The sequence below is a fragment of the Loxodonta africana genome, chromosome 18, assembly GCF_030014295.1.
Source record: "Loxodonta africana isolate mLoxAfr1 chromosome 18, mLoxAfr1.hap2, whole genome shotgun sequence".
Classification (NCBI taxonomy): Eukaryota; Metazoa; Chordata; class Mammalia; order Proboscidea; family Elephantidae; genus Loxodonta; species Loxodonta africana.
This window is the reverse complement of record NC_087359.1, coordinates 69,870,925-69,886,644: the sequence shown is the minus strand read 5'-3', so window position 1 is coordinate 69,886,644 and position 15,720 is coordinate 69,870,925. Positions and strand designations below refer to the sequence as shown.

Below are 15,720 nucleotides of genomic sequence, written 5' to 3'. Positions count from 1 at the left end.
AAGAAGATTGGGGGCAGTTATTATCCTTGTCTCAGCCCACCCTTGACTGTTTCCACAACAGGACACTGGTGTTCATACAGTGACTTTATACATAGAGAGATACAGATATATACATTTAGTACAACAGACCCTTGGTTTCTTATCGCTACTCCTCTGTCAAGCATACAAAAATAAGGCTCTTCCCAGCCCAGTGTTTATAGAGGCAGCCTTTCAAACCCCTTCTCCTCCTTAGCTGGTCAAAAGCCTGTGGGTACAGCATCCTTCCAGGATGGGAGAGGAGGAACAAGCTGGGCCCTCACTTGGCAGCCTTGGTAAGCAATCAGGTAGGCCCGGAACCTTAAGTCTAGAGACAGGAGCCTGCGGTCCCTTCCTCTTGCCACACACTGGCATGTACTCTCGTGTTCCCTGTCGCCCACCGCCGCCCTGGGAAGGCTGGCTGAGAGGGCTGAGCCTACAGTGAGAGGGGAAATCAGGCCTGGGGAGGGGTGTGTCCTCTGCCCTGGAGGGGTTGAGACTGAGAGCCCCCTGCCCCCAGAGCCTAGGTGGCCAGAATTCAGAGTTCCAGATCCTGGGAGGAGTCTAAGGTGGCAGGAAACTTGACTTCACCCACCCTGCCCTCTGCTTCAGTTTCAGCCCCTACTGAAAAAGTCAGTCCTAGAGGCTCCCCTCCTTCCAATGCCCCCCTCTAGCCACAGGAAATATCCTGGAGCTGAGGCTGGGGAGGAAGGGGCTGGGCTATGGAGGAAGGGGGAGAGAGGGAACTGGCCCATCCCGATGGCCACAGCCTAACCACAACACAAATAATCCAAGAGTCACACGAGGCGAGTAAGGGGGTGCTTAGACCACCCTTCCCTCCAGCTTCCCAATTCTACCAGGCTGAAGGGGATTTCTCCACCCTGGAAGTACTGGGGAAGAGAGGGTTAAAGTGCTGCAGAGGAAGGAAAGGATGGGCTCTCTGGGGGGACAGGGAGGTTGGCTCTCCCTCTGCCTTGCCCCTCAGTCATTCTCATCTGGCCCTAAGTACTCCAGTTCCGTGCTGGGCTTTATGTCCTGCTCTAAAAGAGAAGGGGTCCGGCGGAAGGCAGCTGAGATCTGGTCAAATGTCCGGCCTCGGGTCTCGGGCACTTTTAAGAAGGTGAAGATGAAGAAGCCAAGCAGGAGGGCCGCAAATAGAAGGAAGACGTAGGGACCCATAGCCTCCTGGGACAGGTGGAGAAAGAGGTGTTGCCAGGGTGGGATGGGGAGGGAAAGGGTGGTCTCAAGTAAGCCAGGAACTAAAGATCCTCTTAGGGGTCTGGGGGTGCTGCAGAAAGCAGGTGGCTCCTGGGTAGGGCAGTGGAAATCACCAGGGCCGAGAATGTAGAGGCAAAAGAGCATTCTCGAATCCCAACTCTCCTTTAGTTTTTAGCTCTCTTCACCGTCCTGCGGCACTGCACTCAGAGTGGATTCCCAGCCATTTGTAGTGTTAAGAACCAAGTTTATCGTTTATTCCTGGCCTAAATAAGTTATGCCCCCAGTATGTTTTGAAGGCAACTCTGTTGCTATCTGATCTAGCACATCTCCACCGTTTCCAATGATTCTGGTGGAGCGGGTGGTCTTCAGGGCCCAGGGAGTCCACCGAAGTGAGCCACAGACCACGAGTGCGTAGGCTGGGGGAGGCCCTGACTGGCAAGCAAGTGGGCTAGCTGTGAGTTGCCCCCTCTGGCCTAGGGTGGGGGCAGGCTGGGATAGGGAACCTACCGCAACATACTGGAAGCCCATGCCAATGATGAAGTTGCAGGTCCAGTTGGAGAAGCCAGCCACAGCCATGGCTGCTGGACGGGGTCCCTGGCTGAAGAGCTCGGCCACGATGAACCAGGGGATGGGGCCAGGGCCAATCTCAAAGAAGGCCACAAAGCCAAAGATGGCCACGATGGAGACATAGCTCATGGCTGGAACCCGCTCCTGGGGGCCAGGCAGGGAGGTGGGGAATTCAGGTAAGGCCTTTCTGAGTCTCCCTTTGGCCTCAACCCAGAGGAAGACTGAAATCTGCCCCTCCCAGTAGCTCATGGGGGGGCCTCTTGCCCTTGGTTAGAACAGGCCCTTGAGCATTTCTGAGACGGGCATTCTGCTGGCTACCCCATGCAGATTCAGGGTACAGGGGATGTGTGGTTTCTCAGCTCTTACGGTGCTCAATTCCCCCTTGGCTCTAAAGCTGGGTCCTTAGGAATTAGTGCTCCCGAGGCTCTCCCTCCTGGTTGTCAGAGTTGTGCTTTAACTTCCTTCTGAAGCAGGACCCATTGGAGTCTGGGTCCCATAGGAGCACAGACCACAGTGCCACCGGCTCCTGTGCCAAGCCCCCACGGTCCTGGCACACTGGCTGGACCCAGGACTAAAGGCATGGGTGTTGAACAGTGGCCCTAGCTGACCACAGATCCTCTTGGGACAGGTCCCATGGGTTCGGCTACTGCCCCTCCCCATCTCCTAGGCCTCACCAGCAGAAGCAGAGCCACAGTCATCAATATGGAACAGCCACACATTCCTGCCAGGCCCAGGAGGTGGAGTGTCCTGCGTCCAGCCCGCTCTACCAAGAATACCTGCAGGGAGAGTCAGAGCTTGGCAGGGGGCCCTTAAGGTTATAGGAAGTAGGGGGAGCTGGGCAGGTGGGAGTAACCAAGAGTAGGACTGCCAGGACACCAAGGGATGTGAAGCCAGGATAGGGGCCACTCCAGAGGGGCGCATTACCGAAACTAAGGTGAAGACTGTGTTGACCACACCAGCTCCTATGGTGGCATAGGCTGGCTGTCCTACCCCTGCCGTCTCGAAGATGCTGGTTGAATAATAGAAAACCTAGGGGTAGGGGGAGAAGAACAGGAGGATGGCAGGGATGCCCCTTCCTCCCCACCAGCTAAACCAAGCCTGACTGATCCGGAGTTTTAATAAAAATATTTGCTCCCTTCTCCCCTTCTCTTGAGCTATTGCTTGGCCCTTGCCCTTCCTGGAGATCACTCCTACGTACAGCGTTGATGCCCGAGAGCTGCTGGCTCAGCTGCAGCACAACTGCAATGATGAGTGGCTGCCGGTGGATGCGGCTGCCCAGGACCTGGAGCGGGGACAGTGGCTGCTGACATTCCAGCTTCCGCTTCTCCTCCTTCAGCTCTGCCAGCGCTCCAGATACATCAGCCCAGCCAGTCAGGCGCTTCAGACCTGGGGGTGGGAAGGTCAGCCTGAGAGGGCAGGGCAGGGGGCCTGGGAGGGGAAGGTATGATACAGATGGGGAGGAGCCCTGGGCTAGACTGCAGAAGGCATACTCTTGCGGGCAGGCCCCTCCAGGTTCCGGATAATGTAGAGGTAGCGTGGGCTCTCCGGGCAGAAGGGCAGCAGAACCAGCTGCAGGACAGCAGGCAGCACTGTGAGGCCCAGGAGCAGTGGCCAAAGGGTGGCAGTGCCCAGCATGGACTCCAAGCCCAGCACCTGTGGGAGAAGGGGGGAAGGAGGGCAGGTCACTCACAGCCCTCCTGCCATACCCTCAAATCTCCCTGTTCTCCAGGGCCCCACCCCAGCCCACTGCTTAACTGCCCCCATGAGGCCAGCCCAGTCACCTGGGCAATCAGAATGCCAATGACGATGGCCAGTTGGTTGAGTGTCCCCAAAGCACCCCGCAGGTGAGTGGGGGCGATCTCCCCCACGTACATGGGTACCAGCCCCGACGTCAGCCCTGGGAGGAGGGAAGAAGAAAGTGCTGAAGGCAGCTGCCCACTCCCACCTCTGAGGGCAGGAGTGGGGAAGGAGAGCTGGGCACTGGGCAGTGTGGTGGTGCCCACGGGTACCTGAATAGGCACCGATGAGGAACCGTCCAAGAATGAGCATCTCATAGGAGGCAGCGGTGTTGGCCAGACCCATGAGGGCACCCCCCAGCACTGCCAGGGCATTGTTGACCAGCATAGCCCTTTTCCTGGCAGGAGACAGAGTGGGGCCATCAGAATTAGGGTCCCCACGCTGTGGTTGCTTCCGGTCCCCCGCCCCTGCTCTCCAGCTCCATACCTTCCCAGCGACTGGGAGATGATGCCAATGAGGAAGGAGGAGATCATACCGCCCACAGAAAAGATAGCCACAGAGAGAGCCCAGAGGGTGGTGAGGGTGCCTGGCGGGATGGAGCTGGGCCCTTTGGGCCCCTGCCTACCCAGCCATGTCTCATTGTAGCTCTGTTCAATCACCTGAGGGGAGAATAGCACAGGAGTGAGTCCTTGCAGACCCTTTCCTTTCCACTCACCCCTGATGTCCCCTGCCCTCCTTGTTTGGGGACTCCATTCTGCCAGCTGCAGCCTCTCACCTTCTGTGGGGCATTGATGACCCCAATGTTATAGCCAAACTGCAGGGAGCCAAGCACGGCAGAGAACACAGCAAGGACCAGTGTCCCCGTCACTTGCTGCCGGGGGAGTTCCCCGTCCTGCAGAAGCAGAGAAGGGACAGGTCATGCGGAATCATGGTCCCTTTTCTTCCCTCCACGGGCCCAGGCTCAGCAGGAGCCTTAGGATGCTGGGTTCCATCCAACATGTTGAGTAAGAGAAACTGGGCCATATTAGGAATCAGAGGGAGATCTCAGTGTAAACAGGAGCAGACAGAACCTGACAGCAACTGGGGCATGAACAAGACACTGGGTGTTTGAGTCCAGGAGGCAGAGAAATGTTTTGGGACCTAGGTCTCAAGATTCCTCTGTGACTTTGGGACAGGCTTGGCCTTAAGAGACCTGACTTAAGATTTGTGTGACTTTGGGCAAGTCACTTCTCCACTCTGATTCTAGGTTTCTTCACTGGTGAGATGGGGATGATGTTGATGGCCTTGGCTACTGGTCAGTGAAAATGAAAAGCAAATGGCAACACTATCCCTGACAGTGCTGGCTATATCAGCTGACTAGTGCATTATCATCCTTAGCCAGGGTCCTCTTCCTCTCCTCTGGGGGCCCTGTCAGCTTGCTCCAGGAGGCCCTCAACAGGTCCAAGAAGGGCAACTCCAAAAAGGACGTCTGGGTCATTCCTCCCGGCCTATGGCTCCGGGGGTGAGGGGTGGCCTTCTCTGTCTCCGCCCAGGCTTCCCTTCCCCCTCTAAGCTATGACAAGAGGTGGTGGTGCTGTGCCAGGGTTTTACCCCGGAGAGCCATGCCCAGGGGAGCGGGGCAGGAAGGTGGTGTGAGGGGCGGTGGCGTGGTGGCTGCTCTCTGGCGGCACAGACTGTCTCCAAGCGGAAATCTGAGCTGGGGGGGGGGGGCTGACACTCCCCTCTGCCCCTCCACCAACCTCGCGGCCAAGGGAAAGTTCAGCGTCCTGGAGGACGGCCAGGAGTGGAGGCGGACCCCCCCGCCCCGGGAGCCTCCAGTCCTCGAAAAATTGCCCGAGAGTTGGGACAGACGGACAGCTCCTGGAGGGCAAGGCCTGTGGGATCCGCTTTCCCACGCTGCATCAATGACAAGGGGTCACCGATCCCGTGCCGCGTACTAGGGAACGGATGAACCCCGGGGTCCCAGAATCCGGCTGTGCCCCGCGCCCCCGGAACGGTCCCCCAGACCCACTCTGCCTCTTGACAGCCTGGAATCCGGCAGTCACGGGTTGTCCAGCCCCGGTATAAATAGCCAGCCTCCCACACCCACCCCCTGCACCAACTCAGGGACCGCTCCCGAGCTGACCCCGACCGTGACCCCAGCCCGAGAAAAGCCGGACCTGCGCCCCCTCCCCGCCCCGCGCGCTGAACCCCACCTCAGAGCCGATCTGTTGGAAGCCCGACGGCATCCTGTCTCAGGAGCTGGCGGCGCAGGAGCTGCGGTAGACGACAGGTCGGCAACGAGGGTCTGCGGGCCCCGGCTTGGAGGGCAGAGGAGGGCGCGGGGCCACAGGACTCGGCGACGTGCAGAGGGCGAGCCTGGCGGGACCCACAGCGGCAAGCCCAGAAGGCAGAGGGCAGCCGGGCTCCCGGGGATCTGGAGGAGCCGGGAAAGGACCCAAGGAGCCCCCGCAGCTTCACCCCTTCACCCCCCACCACACTGCGGCCACGCCCGTCACAGCACCCATTGGCCAGAAGCCCGCACATCCAGGAAGCCCCGCCCCCCCGCCGAGGCCTCAGCCCCGCGTGAGGCGGTGGGCGGGGCAGTGTGGCCACACCCCCTCCACGCCCATTAGTGTAAGCGCAGGCGGCTCGGCCCGCCAGGCGCGACCCTCGGGCTCCCGCCCTCCTCCCGCTGGGAACTTTTGAGAAAAGTCTTCTCGGAGCACAGAAGGCCCGCCCTCACCGCGGACGATTGGCCCAAGCTGATGAGGACCCGCCCCCTCACGTGCTGAGCTCCGCCCACCAGCAGGTGCACGCTGCAGCTGGATAGTGACCGGCGCCGCGGGGGGATCGCGGGGTCCCAGAGGAGGGGATGGGCCAGGTGTACGGCCCGGGGGGAGCTCGGGGGGCACGAGGCCGCTCACGCGGGCCGGCTGCGGGGTGGTTGCAGAGCAATGGCCGCAAGTAACCCAAGGCGGCTATTTTTAGCTCCCACGTTGGGAGCCGCCAAATGTCAGGTCCCGAGTGTCCCGGCCTGTTCCCGGCGGGGGTGGGAGGGGGCAAGGAGATAGAACCTTAAAGGGCCCGGGACAAGCTTCCCACGCGGGGGTGGCTCTGGGGGCAGGAAATTCCGTCCCTAGCGGGTCCGGTGGCGGGCTCTGTGGTCCTGGCTTTCCCTGCATTCCTGCCCCGGGCACTGCGTGTCCGGCCCGTCCTCACACTCATTCCCCCCCGGAGCTCCTGGAGGCGGCCCCAGGGACGGGTGGTCATGCCGACCACGCCACCAGCCCTAGGGTCCCTGAGCCGCCACACGTGTTGGCCGCGTGGTCGGCTCGGACACGCTCTCCCGAGGCCGCTGTGGCTTAGATCTCCAGCTAAATCCTGCCCAGCGGGGAGGGCGCGACCTAGGCTCTGCGTGTCGGGAGAGAGGAGCCGGACACCCAGGATACAGAGAGCTCGCGGCTCAGAACACGGGTGTGGAAGCGCAGGTCGATGGTGCCACCTGGAGGGAAAGCGAGGACCCGCAGCGCAGCGGGCCGGGTGGTCTCCGGCCCATGTTCCCGGTCATTTCCTCTTTATAAGGCTTCGGTGACATCAGGACCCTCTCGGAGCTCCAGACCCGCATGTCCGGCTACCGCCTGGACCGACACTGCTGCTCCTCCTAACTTCTTCATCCCAGTGAATGGCCCCATTGGCCACCCAGTCACCGTTATCGGAGTCCTGGAAAATCCGTTGCTGTCCAGTTGATACCGACTATAGCGACCCTACAGGACAGAGCAAAACTGCTCCGTAGGGTTTCCAAGGAGCGACTGGTGGATTTGAACTGCCGACCTTTTGGTTAGCAGCCAAGCTCTTAGCCACTGCACCATCAGGGCTTCGGAACCCTGGAAATCATCGTCGATTCCTCCTGTCCTGTGCCTCCTTTATCCAGTTACCAGCTTTGGCGCTTTGACCTCGTAAACACTTACGTTCACCTGGTTTTCTCCACCTGTACTGCTGGCAGCTTAGTCCAGCACCATCACCCTGACTGGTCTCCCTGCTTTTTCTCTTTCCTTACCGGGAAGGCAGATTAAAAAAAAAAATTTTTTTTTCCGATCCCATCAGCCCCTGACCCAAACCTCACTGACTCTCTGTTGCCCCCCGAGACAAGTTCAGATTCCTTTTCAGAGTGAGCAAAACCTCCTGCCTTTTCTCTTTTTTCTGATGTCTCACTCACCTCTACCTCACCTTCTTGCCCTCATGTTTCAACCAACACCTAACTACCTCTTGTACCCAGGCCACACAATGCTGCTTCACCCCCTTGGTGCCTTTCCCATCCTAATCCCACGGTTTGGAATATCGGAGAAATTCTATGCACCCATCAGAAAAGCTCTCCCTATCTGTGAAGTCTTCCTTGGCTTTCCTCCAGAAAGCTATGTGTCCCCACAGATAATATATTATCATCCTTTCTTCTCCTCTCTGCACTTCGTCTTCAAGGGCAGAAGGTCCTGTTTACCTCTGTATCCATAGCACCTAGCCTAGGAGTGGGGACTCAGGAAATGTTTGTTGAATGAATGAAATAAGGGTCTAATTCTTATGGCCAAGAGTGCAGACTGAGGAGCAATCAAGAGAGGGAGCCATCTGGCAGATGATTTAGCCAACCTGCTGAGGGAGTATAGGCAAAGACCTGTGGGATGAGCCTTGGAGAGGATCAGCTGCTAATGAGCGGAAAGGAGGAGAAGTGATTGATGGAAGCAAAGAGGGGCCCATCAGAGAGGTAAAAGGAGAACGGGGGGATGCCGGAGACTTGGAAGACAAGGGAGCTGGCCTATAGCTCAAAGACAAGGAAGCCCGTGGGGCTGGACGCAGAAAATACCTCAAAGGGAAGAGGGCAAGGAAAGGGAAAAGGAGCTGAGAAAGGTGCTGTGAGGAAAGAGTTAGAGGAAGGTACAGGCTGGGGGCAGAAGAAAAGACAGTGCAGTAGGAGGAGAGCAGGGCGCCCCGGGGTCTGGTCCTGCCACCCAGGGCGAGGTACACTCCTGCCCTGGCTCAGGTGCTTTGCTTCTGTTGCTTCTCATGGACCTTTCTAGGGGTTTAAACCCCAGAGCAAGTGGAAACAAGAGAGCAAGTAAGGGGTAGATCCAGGAAGTGAGGTGGTTTAAAATCTATGGAGAAAGTGATGGGGAAGTAGAAGAGGAGACATAATAAGAATAAAGAGGGAGTTGGGAGGGAGAAGGAAACAATGGCAGGGAAGATGGGGAAAGAGGTTGATTGATAGAGGATCGACACAAGTGAGAGCTTTTCACTGGCGTGCATGTGTGTGAATCTTGTAGAGTGACCCTTGGCCCATTTGATCTCAGAACCAACTGTAGCCCTTCCTAAGTTCTCTATATATACACAGACACTGTGTTGTGTTTGTATACTTGGGTTTCAGGTGCAGAGGACTGAAGGACACAGATCTTGGCACAGTGTCTTTATTGTTCTATGCAAAACTCCTCTCTTATTTTGCTTTATACATACACACACACACAGACACACACCAGCTGATGTCGAATTGATTCCAACCCTATGTGTCAGAGTAGAACTGTGCTCCATAGGATTTTTAGTGGCTGTTTTTAAAAAAATAGATCACCAGGCCTTTCTTCCAAGGTGCCTCTAGGTAGATTTGAACCTCCACCATTTTGGTTAGCAGTTCGTTAACTATTTGCACCACCCCAGGACTCTTGTTCTATATCAAAGGGAGCTGAAATCTGCAGGCTTTAGGTTTTGGAAGCTCTTGTGTCTGCCGGCTTCTGACTGGGTTCAGCCCATGGTAAGTGAGATTGGAGGGCAGAAGAAAGCCAAGATATCCCCCCCTTCCCATCTCTCTTCCTCCAACTCCTGTTCTATCAGCCAGATTTGCTTTCAGTTTCTGGGGGGAGACCTTGACCCCTGAGGTCCAGTGACACCATCTCTCCTGACTTTGTCCCTTCACTATATTGTGTTATATATTTGGGTTTCAGGTGCAGAGGACTGAATTAATGACACAGATCTTGGCAGTGTCTTTATTGATCTATGCAAAACTCCTCTCATCTTATTTTTCTTTTTTAAATCATTCTCTTTTATCTCCATACCCCTTTCTTAATTTTCTTCCCTGAATGGGCAACCATTCCAGTGCATTTAACGTTTATTTTTTATTTGTGCCCTTGCAAAATGTGAATTTTTTTGTGTGCGAATAGTTTTACCTTAATGTAAATAGAGCCTTGTTATATATCTCACGCTGCTCTTACTTTCAATAAGCACTATGTTTTAAAAATCTACTCGTGGTGTTGTGTGATTATCAAATCCATTGCTGCGTAGTACTCCATACTACCAGGGCACTGCATTTTACCTGCTCACATTCCCATCGATGGACACCTGTGATCTCCAGTTGTCAAACTGCACAAATAATATGACAATGAACATTCTCATACAAGGTCCCATATGGAGCCTGTGAGAACATCTTTTTTTTTTCTTTCTTTTTTAGTACTTTAGAAGAAGGTTTACAGAGCAAATTAGTTTCCCATTAAACAATACACATTGTTTTGTGACATTGGTTACCAGCCCCACAACATGTCAACACTCTCCCCTTCTCAACCTTAGGTTCCCTCTTACCAGCTTTCTTGTCCCCTCCTGCCTTCTTGTCCTTGCCCCTGGGTGTGCCCATTTAGTCTCATTTTGTTTTATGGGTCTGTCTAATCTTTGACTGAAGAGTGAAGCTCAGGAGTGACTTCACTCCTGAGTTAAAAGAGTGTCCAGGGGCCATGCTCTTGGGGTTTCTCCAGTCTCTGTCAGAACAGTAAGTCTGTTTTTGTGTGTGTGTGTGTGTGAGTTAGAATTTTGTTCTACATTTTTCTCCAGCTCTGTCCAGGATCCTCTATTGTGATCCCTGCCAGAGCAGTCGGTAGTGGTAATCAGGTACCATCTAGTTGTACTGGACTCAGTCTGGCTGAGGCTGTGGTACTTGTGGTCCATTAGTCCTTTAGACTAAGCTTTCCCTTGTGTCTTTGGTTTTCATCATTCTCCTTTACTCCAAATGGGGTGAGACCAGTGAAGTATCTTAGATGGCCACTCACAAGCTTTTAAAACCCCAGACGCTACCCATCAAAGTAGAATGTAGAACATTTTCTTTGTTAACTATGTCAAGTGAGCTAGATGTTCTGAGACCATGGTCCCCAGCCCTCAGCCCAGTAATTTGGTCCCTCAGGGAGTTTGGATGGGAGCCCTGGTGGTGCAGTGGTTAAGAGTTCAGCTGTTAATCAAAAGGTTAACAGGTCGAATCTACCAGCTGCTCCTTGGAAATCCTATTAAGCAGTTCTACTCTGTCCCAATCGGTCGGAATTGACTCGATGGCATTTTTTTTTTTTTTTATGGAGCTTCTATGACTTTGCCTTGTTCAAGTTGTGTTGGCTTCCCCAGTGTTGTGAGAAGATTGCCCTTCACCAAAGTTACCACTTATCTATTGTCTATTTAGTGTTTTTCCATCCCTACCCCTCCCCTGTCTCATAACCATCAAAGGTTGTTTCTTTTTGTGCATAAACCTTTTCATGAGTTTTTATATTAGTGATCTCATACAATATTTGTCCCTTTGTAATTGACTTATTTCACTTAGCATAATGCTGTCCAGAATCATCCATGTCATAAGATGCTTCACAGATTCATCATTGTTCTTTATCGTTGTGTAGTATTTCTCTGTGTGTATGTACCATAGTTTGTTTATCCATTCCTCTGTTGATGGGCACTTAGGTTGTTTCTATCTTCTTGCTATTGTGAATAATGCTGCATTGAACTTGGGTGTGTATTTACCATTCATGTGACGGCTCTTATTTCCCTAGGATATATTCCTAGGAGTGGGATTGCTGGATCATATGGTATTTCTATTTCTAGTTTTTTAAGGAGTGCCATATTGTTTTCCAAAATAGTTGTACCATTTTATTTTCCTATCAGCCGAGCATAAGAATTCTAACCTCCCTGCTACCTCTCCAACATTTGCTACTTTCTGGCTTTTTTTGATTCCTGCCAGTGATGTTGTGGTGAGCTAGTATCTCATTGTGGTTTTGATTTGCATTTTTCTAATGGCTAGTGATCAGGAGCATTTCCTCATGTGTCTGTTAGTGCCTGAATGTCTTCTTTGGTGAATTGTCTGTTCATACACTTTGCCCATTTTTAAATTGGATTATTTGTCTTTTTGTTGTAGAGGTATTGGATTTTCTTGTAGATTTTAGAGATTATAACTTTGTCAGATTTGTCATAGGCAAATTTTTTTTTTCCCGGACCGTACGTTCTCTTTTTACTCTCTTGGTAAAGTCTTTTGATGAGCAGAAGTGTTTAGTTTTTAGAAGATCCCAATTATCTGACTTATCTTCTGGTGTTTGTGTACTGTAAGTTATGATTTGTATCCTGTTTATGCCTTGTATTAGCGTTGACCCTATTTTTTCTTCTATGATCTTTTTATTTTATTTTATTTTATTTTATTTTATTTTATTTTATTTTATTTTATTTTATTTTATTTTATTTTATTTAGGTATTTGATCCATTACAAATTAGTTTTTGTGTATGGTGTGAGGTATGGGTCCTGTTTCATTTTTTTTTGCAGATGGACACCCAGTTTTGCTAGTACTGTTTGTTAAAAAGACTGTCTTATCTCCATTTGATGAACTTCAAGCCTTTGTCGAAGATCAGGTGACTGTAGGTAGATTGATTTACATCTGGGTTCTCAATTCTGTTCCATTGATCAGTGCCTATCATAGTACCAGTACAAGGCTGTTTTGACTATTGTAGCTGTATAGGAGGGTCTGAGGTCAGGTAGTGTGAGTCCTCCCACTTTATTCTTCTTCAGTAGTGGTTTACTTACCCGGGGCCTCTTCCCTTTCCATATAAAGGTAATGATTAGTTTTTCCATCTCTTTAAAGAATGTTGTTGGTGTTTGGATCAGGATTGCATTGTATTTGTAGATTGCTTTGTGTAGAATCGACATTTTATGAGAACTTCTTTGGAGATATATTTATGCCTGTGTCTATGTCAAGGTTCCTGGGTTGTGCAAGTGGTTTGTGTTCGGCTGCACACTGAAAGGTTGGTGATTTGAACCCAGCCAGCAGCTCCTAAAAAGAAAGGACGTGAGATCTGCTTTTGTGAAGATTGTTATTGTTGCATGTCAACTCATAGTGACCTAATGTGACAGAGTAGAACTGCCTCTACAGCCAAGGAAAACCTGTGGAGCTCACCTCTACTCTGTAACACATGGGGTGGCCATGAATAATTGTGACAGCAATGGGTTTGGTTTTTGGTTCTGTCTATATCTATTGATATTTGTACCTATCTCCAGGTGTAAATTTGCTGAGTCATAGGGTGTATGGATATCTCATTTGACTAAGTACTGCCAGAGTGCTCTTCAGAATGGTTGTTCGAGTCTCCGCTTCTATCAGCAGTGCGGGATCTTTCTTCTACCGCCACATTCTCTTCAACATTCAGTGTCCACCCAGGGGCAGCATAGAAGAGTATGGTTGCTGAGCCCAAGCTGCCTGAGTTTGAGTCCTAGCTCTGTACTTAGGTACAGTATTCTAAGCTCTTTGTGCCTTGTTTACCCATTTGTAAAATGAGAAGGGAGATGATGACAGCATCTATATCTTAGGCCTTTAATGAGAGTTAATACTATACTATTTATATAGTGCTTATAATGGATTGAATTGCACAGGTTTATTGTTTTTGTCTTTTTCTTAAACAGCTTTATTGACATATAATTGGCATACAATAAACTGCATATATTTAAAGTGTACAATTAAGTATGCTTGATATATACGTACACCTGTAAAACCATCACCACAACCAAGATAATGAACATATCCATCATCCGCCATAGTTTTTTTGCACCCCTTTGCAATCCCTCCCTCTGACCGTACCCTCCATCCCCTAGGCAACCACTGATCTGATTTCTGTCATTATAGACTAGTTTGCATTCTCTAGAATTTTATGTAAATGAAGTCATACAGAATGTACTCTTTATCTGGCTCCTTTCACTTAGCATAATGATTTTGAGCTCCATCTGTGTTATTGAGTATATTGAGAGTTTATTCCTTCTTATTGCTGAGTACTGTTCCATTCCACCATGCATCTGCCAGTTCATCTTACTGTGGTGGCTTGCATGTTTTTGTGATGCTGGAAGCTATGCCACCAGTATTTCGAATACCGGCAGGGTCACCCATGGTGGACAGGTTTCAGCTAAGCTTTCAGAGTAAGACAGACTAGGAAGAAGGACCTGGCAGTGAAAACCTAATAAATAGCAGCAAACATTGTATGATACAGTGCTGAAAGATGAGCCCCTCAGGTTGGAAGGCACTCCAAATACAACTGGGGAAGAGTTGCCTCCTCAAAGCAGAATTGACCTTAATGACGTGGATGGAATAAAGCTTTCAGAATCTTCATTTCTCAAAATGAGAAGAAACGGCTGCAAATATCCATTAATAATAGGAACGTGGAATGTACGAAGTTTGAATCTAGGAAATTGGAAATTGTCAGAAATGAAATGAACAGCATAAAGATCAATATCCTAGGCATTAGTGAGCTGAAATGGACTGGTATTGGTCATTTTCAATCAGACAATGGTATGATCTACTATGCCAGGAATGACAAATTGAAAAGGAGTGGTGTTGCAGTCATCGTCAAGAAGAACATTTCAAGATTTATCCTGAAGTACAATGCTGTAAGTGATAGAATAATATCCATACGCCTACAAGAAAGACCAGTTAATATGACTATTTTACAAAATTATGCACAACCACTAATGCCAAAGATGATGAAATCGAAGATTTTTTATCAACTTCTGCAGCCTGAAATCGGTCAAACATGCAATCAGAATGCATTGATAATTACTGGTGATTGGAATGCAAAAGTTGGAGACAAGGAAGAAGGATAGGTAGTTGGAAAATATGGCCTTGGTGATAGAAATGACTCCAGAGATCACACGATAGAATTTTGCAAGACTAAGGACTTACTGCAAAAAGCATTTTTCAACAACATAAATGGCTACTATAAAAGTGCACCTCACTGGATGGAAAACAAAGGAATCAAATTGACTACATCTGTGGAAAGACAATGGAAAAGCTCAATAGCATCAGTGAGAACAAGGCCAGGGGCCAACTGCAGAACAGACCATCAACTGCTCATATGCAAGTTCAAGTTGAAGCTGAAGAAAATTAAAACAAGTCTTTGAGAGCCAAAATACAACCTTGAGTATATCCCACCTGAATTTGGAGACCATCTCAAGAATAGAATCGACGCACTGAACGCTAATGACCGAAGACCAGATGAGCTGTAGGATTACATCAAGGGCATCATATATGAAGAAAGCAAAGGGTCATTAAAAAGACAGGAAAGAAAGAAAGGGCCAAAATTGATGTCAGAAGAGACTCTGAAACTTGCTGTTGAACATCAAGTAGCTAAAGGGAACAGAAGAAATGATGAAGTGAAAGAGCTGAACAGAAGATTTCAAAGGGTGGCTCAAAAAGACGAAATAAAGTATTATAATGACATGTGCAAACAGGTTCAGTTAGAAAGCCAAAAGGGAAGAACATGCTTGGCATTTCTCAAGCTGAAAGAACTGAAGGAAAAAATTCAAAGCTTCAAGTTGCAATTTTGAAGGATTTTATGGGCAAAATATTGAACGAACCAGGAAGCATCAAAAGAAGATGGAAGGAATACACAGAGTAAACTGTACCAAAAAAGAATTAGTCGACATTCGACCATTTCAGGAGGTAGCATATGATCAAGAACCAATAGTATTGAAGGAATAAGTCCAAGTTGCGCTGAAGACATTAGCGAAAAACAGGGCTGCAGGAATTAATGGACTACCAATTGAGATGTTTCAACAAACGGATGCAATGCTGGAAGTGCTCCCTTGTCTATGCCAAGAAATTTGGAACACAGCTACCTGGCCAGCCGACTGGAAGAGATTCATGTTTGCACCCATTCCAAAGAAAGGTGATCCAAGAGAATGCAGAAATCATAGAACAATATCATTGCTATCACATGCAAGTAAAATTTTGCTGAAAATCTTCCAAAATCGATTGCAGCAGTACATTGACAGGGAACTGCCAAAAATTCAAGCCAGATTCAGAAGAGGACGTGGAATGACAGATATCATTGCTGATGTCAGATGGATATTGGTTGAAAGCAGAGAATACCAGAAAAATGTTCACACTTATTTTT

At 50.1% G+C, this 15,720-nt stretch overlaps 1 protein-coding gene across 1 annotated transcript; it reads right to left on the bottom strand.

The window, feature by feature from the left end:
• Nucleotides 1-7: 7 nt before the first annotated feature.
• Nucleotides 8-7,144, bottom strand: SLC2A4 (solute carrier family 2 member 4). Its single transcript, XM_064270355.1, has 16 exons — nucleotides 7,022-7,144; nucleotides 6,739-6,930; nucleotides 6,305-6,452; nucleotides 5,761-6,218; nucleotides 5,457-5,564; nucleotides 5,128-5,210; nucleotides 4,313-4,448; nucleotides 4,024-4,196; nucleotides 3,810-3,934; nucleotides 3,582-3,697; nucleotides 3,291-3,453; nucleotides 2,999-3,186; nucleotides 2,725-2,829; nucleotides 2,475-2,576; nucleotides 1,741-1,944; nucleotides 8-1,200 (listed from the first exon to the last, which is right to left on the bottom strand). Exons 1-16 carry the CDS (start codon nucleotides 7,142-7,144, stop codon nucleotides 997-999), a joined length of 2,628 nt encoding a protein of 875 aa, XP_064126425.1. The 3' UTR covers nucleotides 8-996.
• Between the last annotated feature and the right edge of the window lie 8,576 nt (nucleotides 7,145-15,720).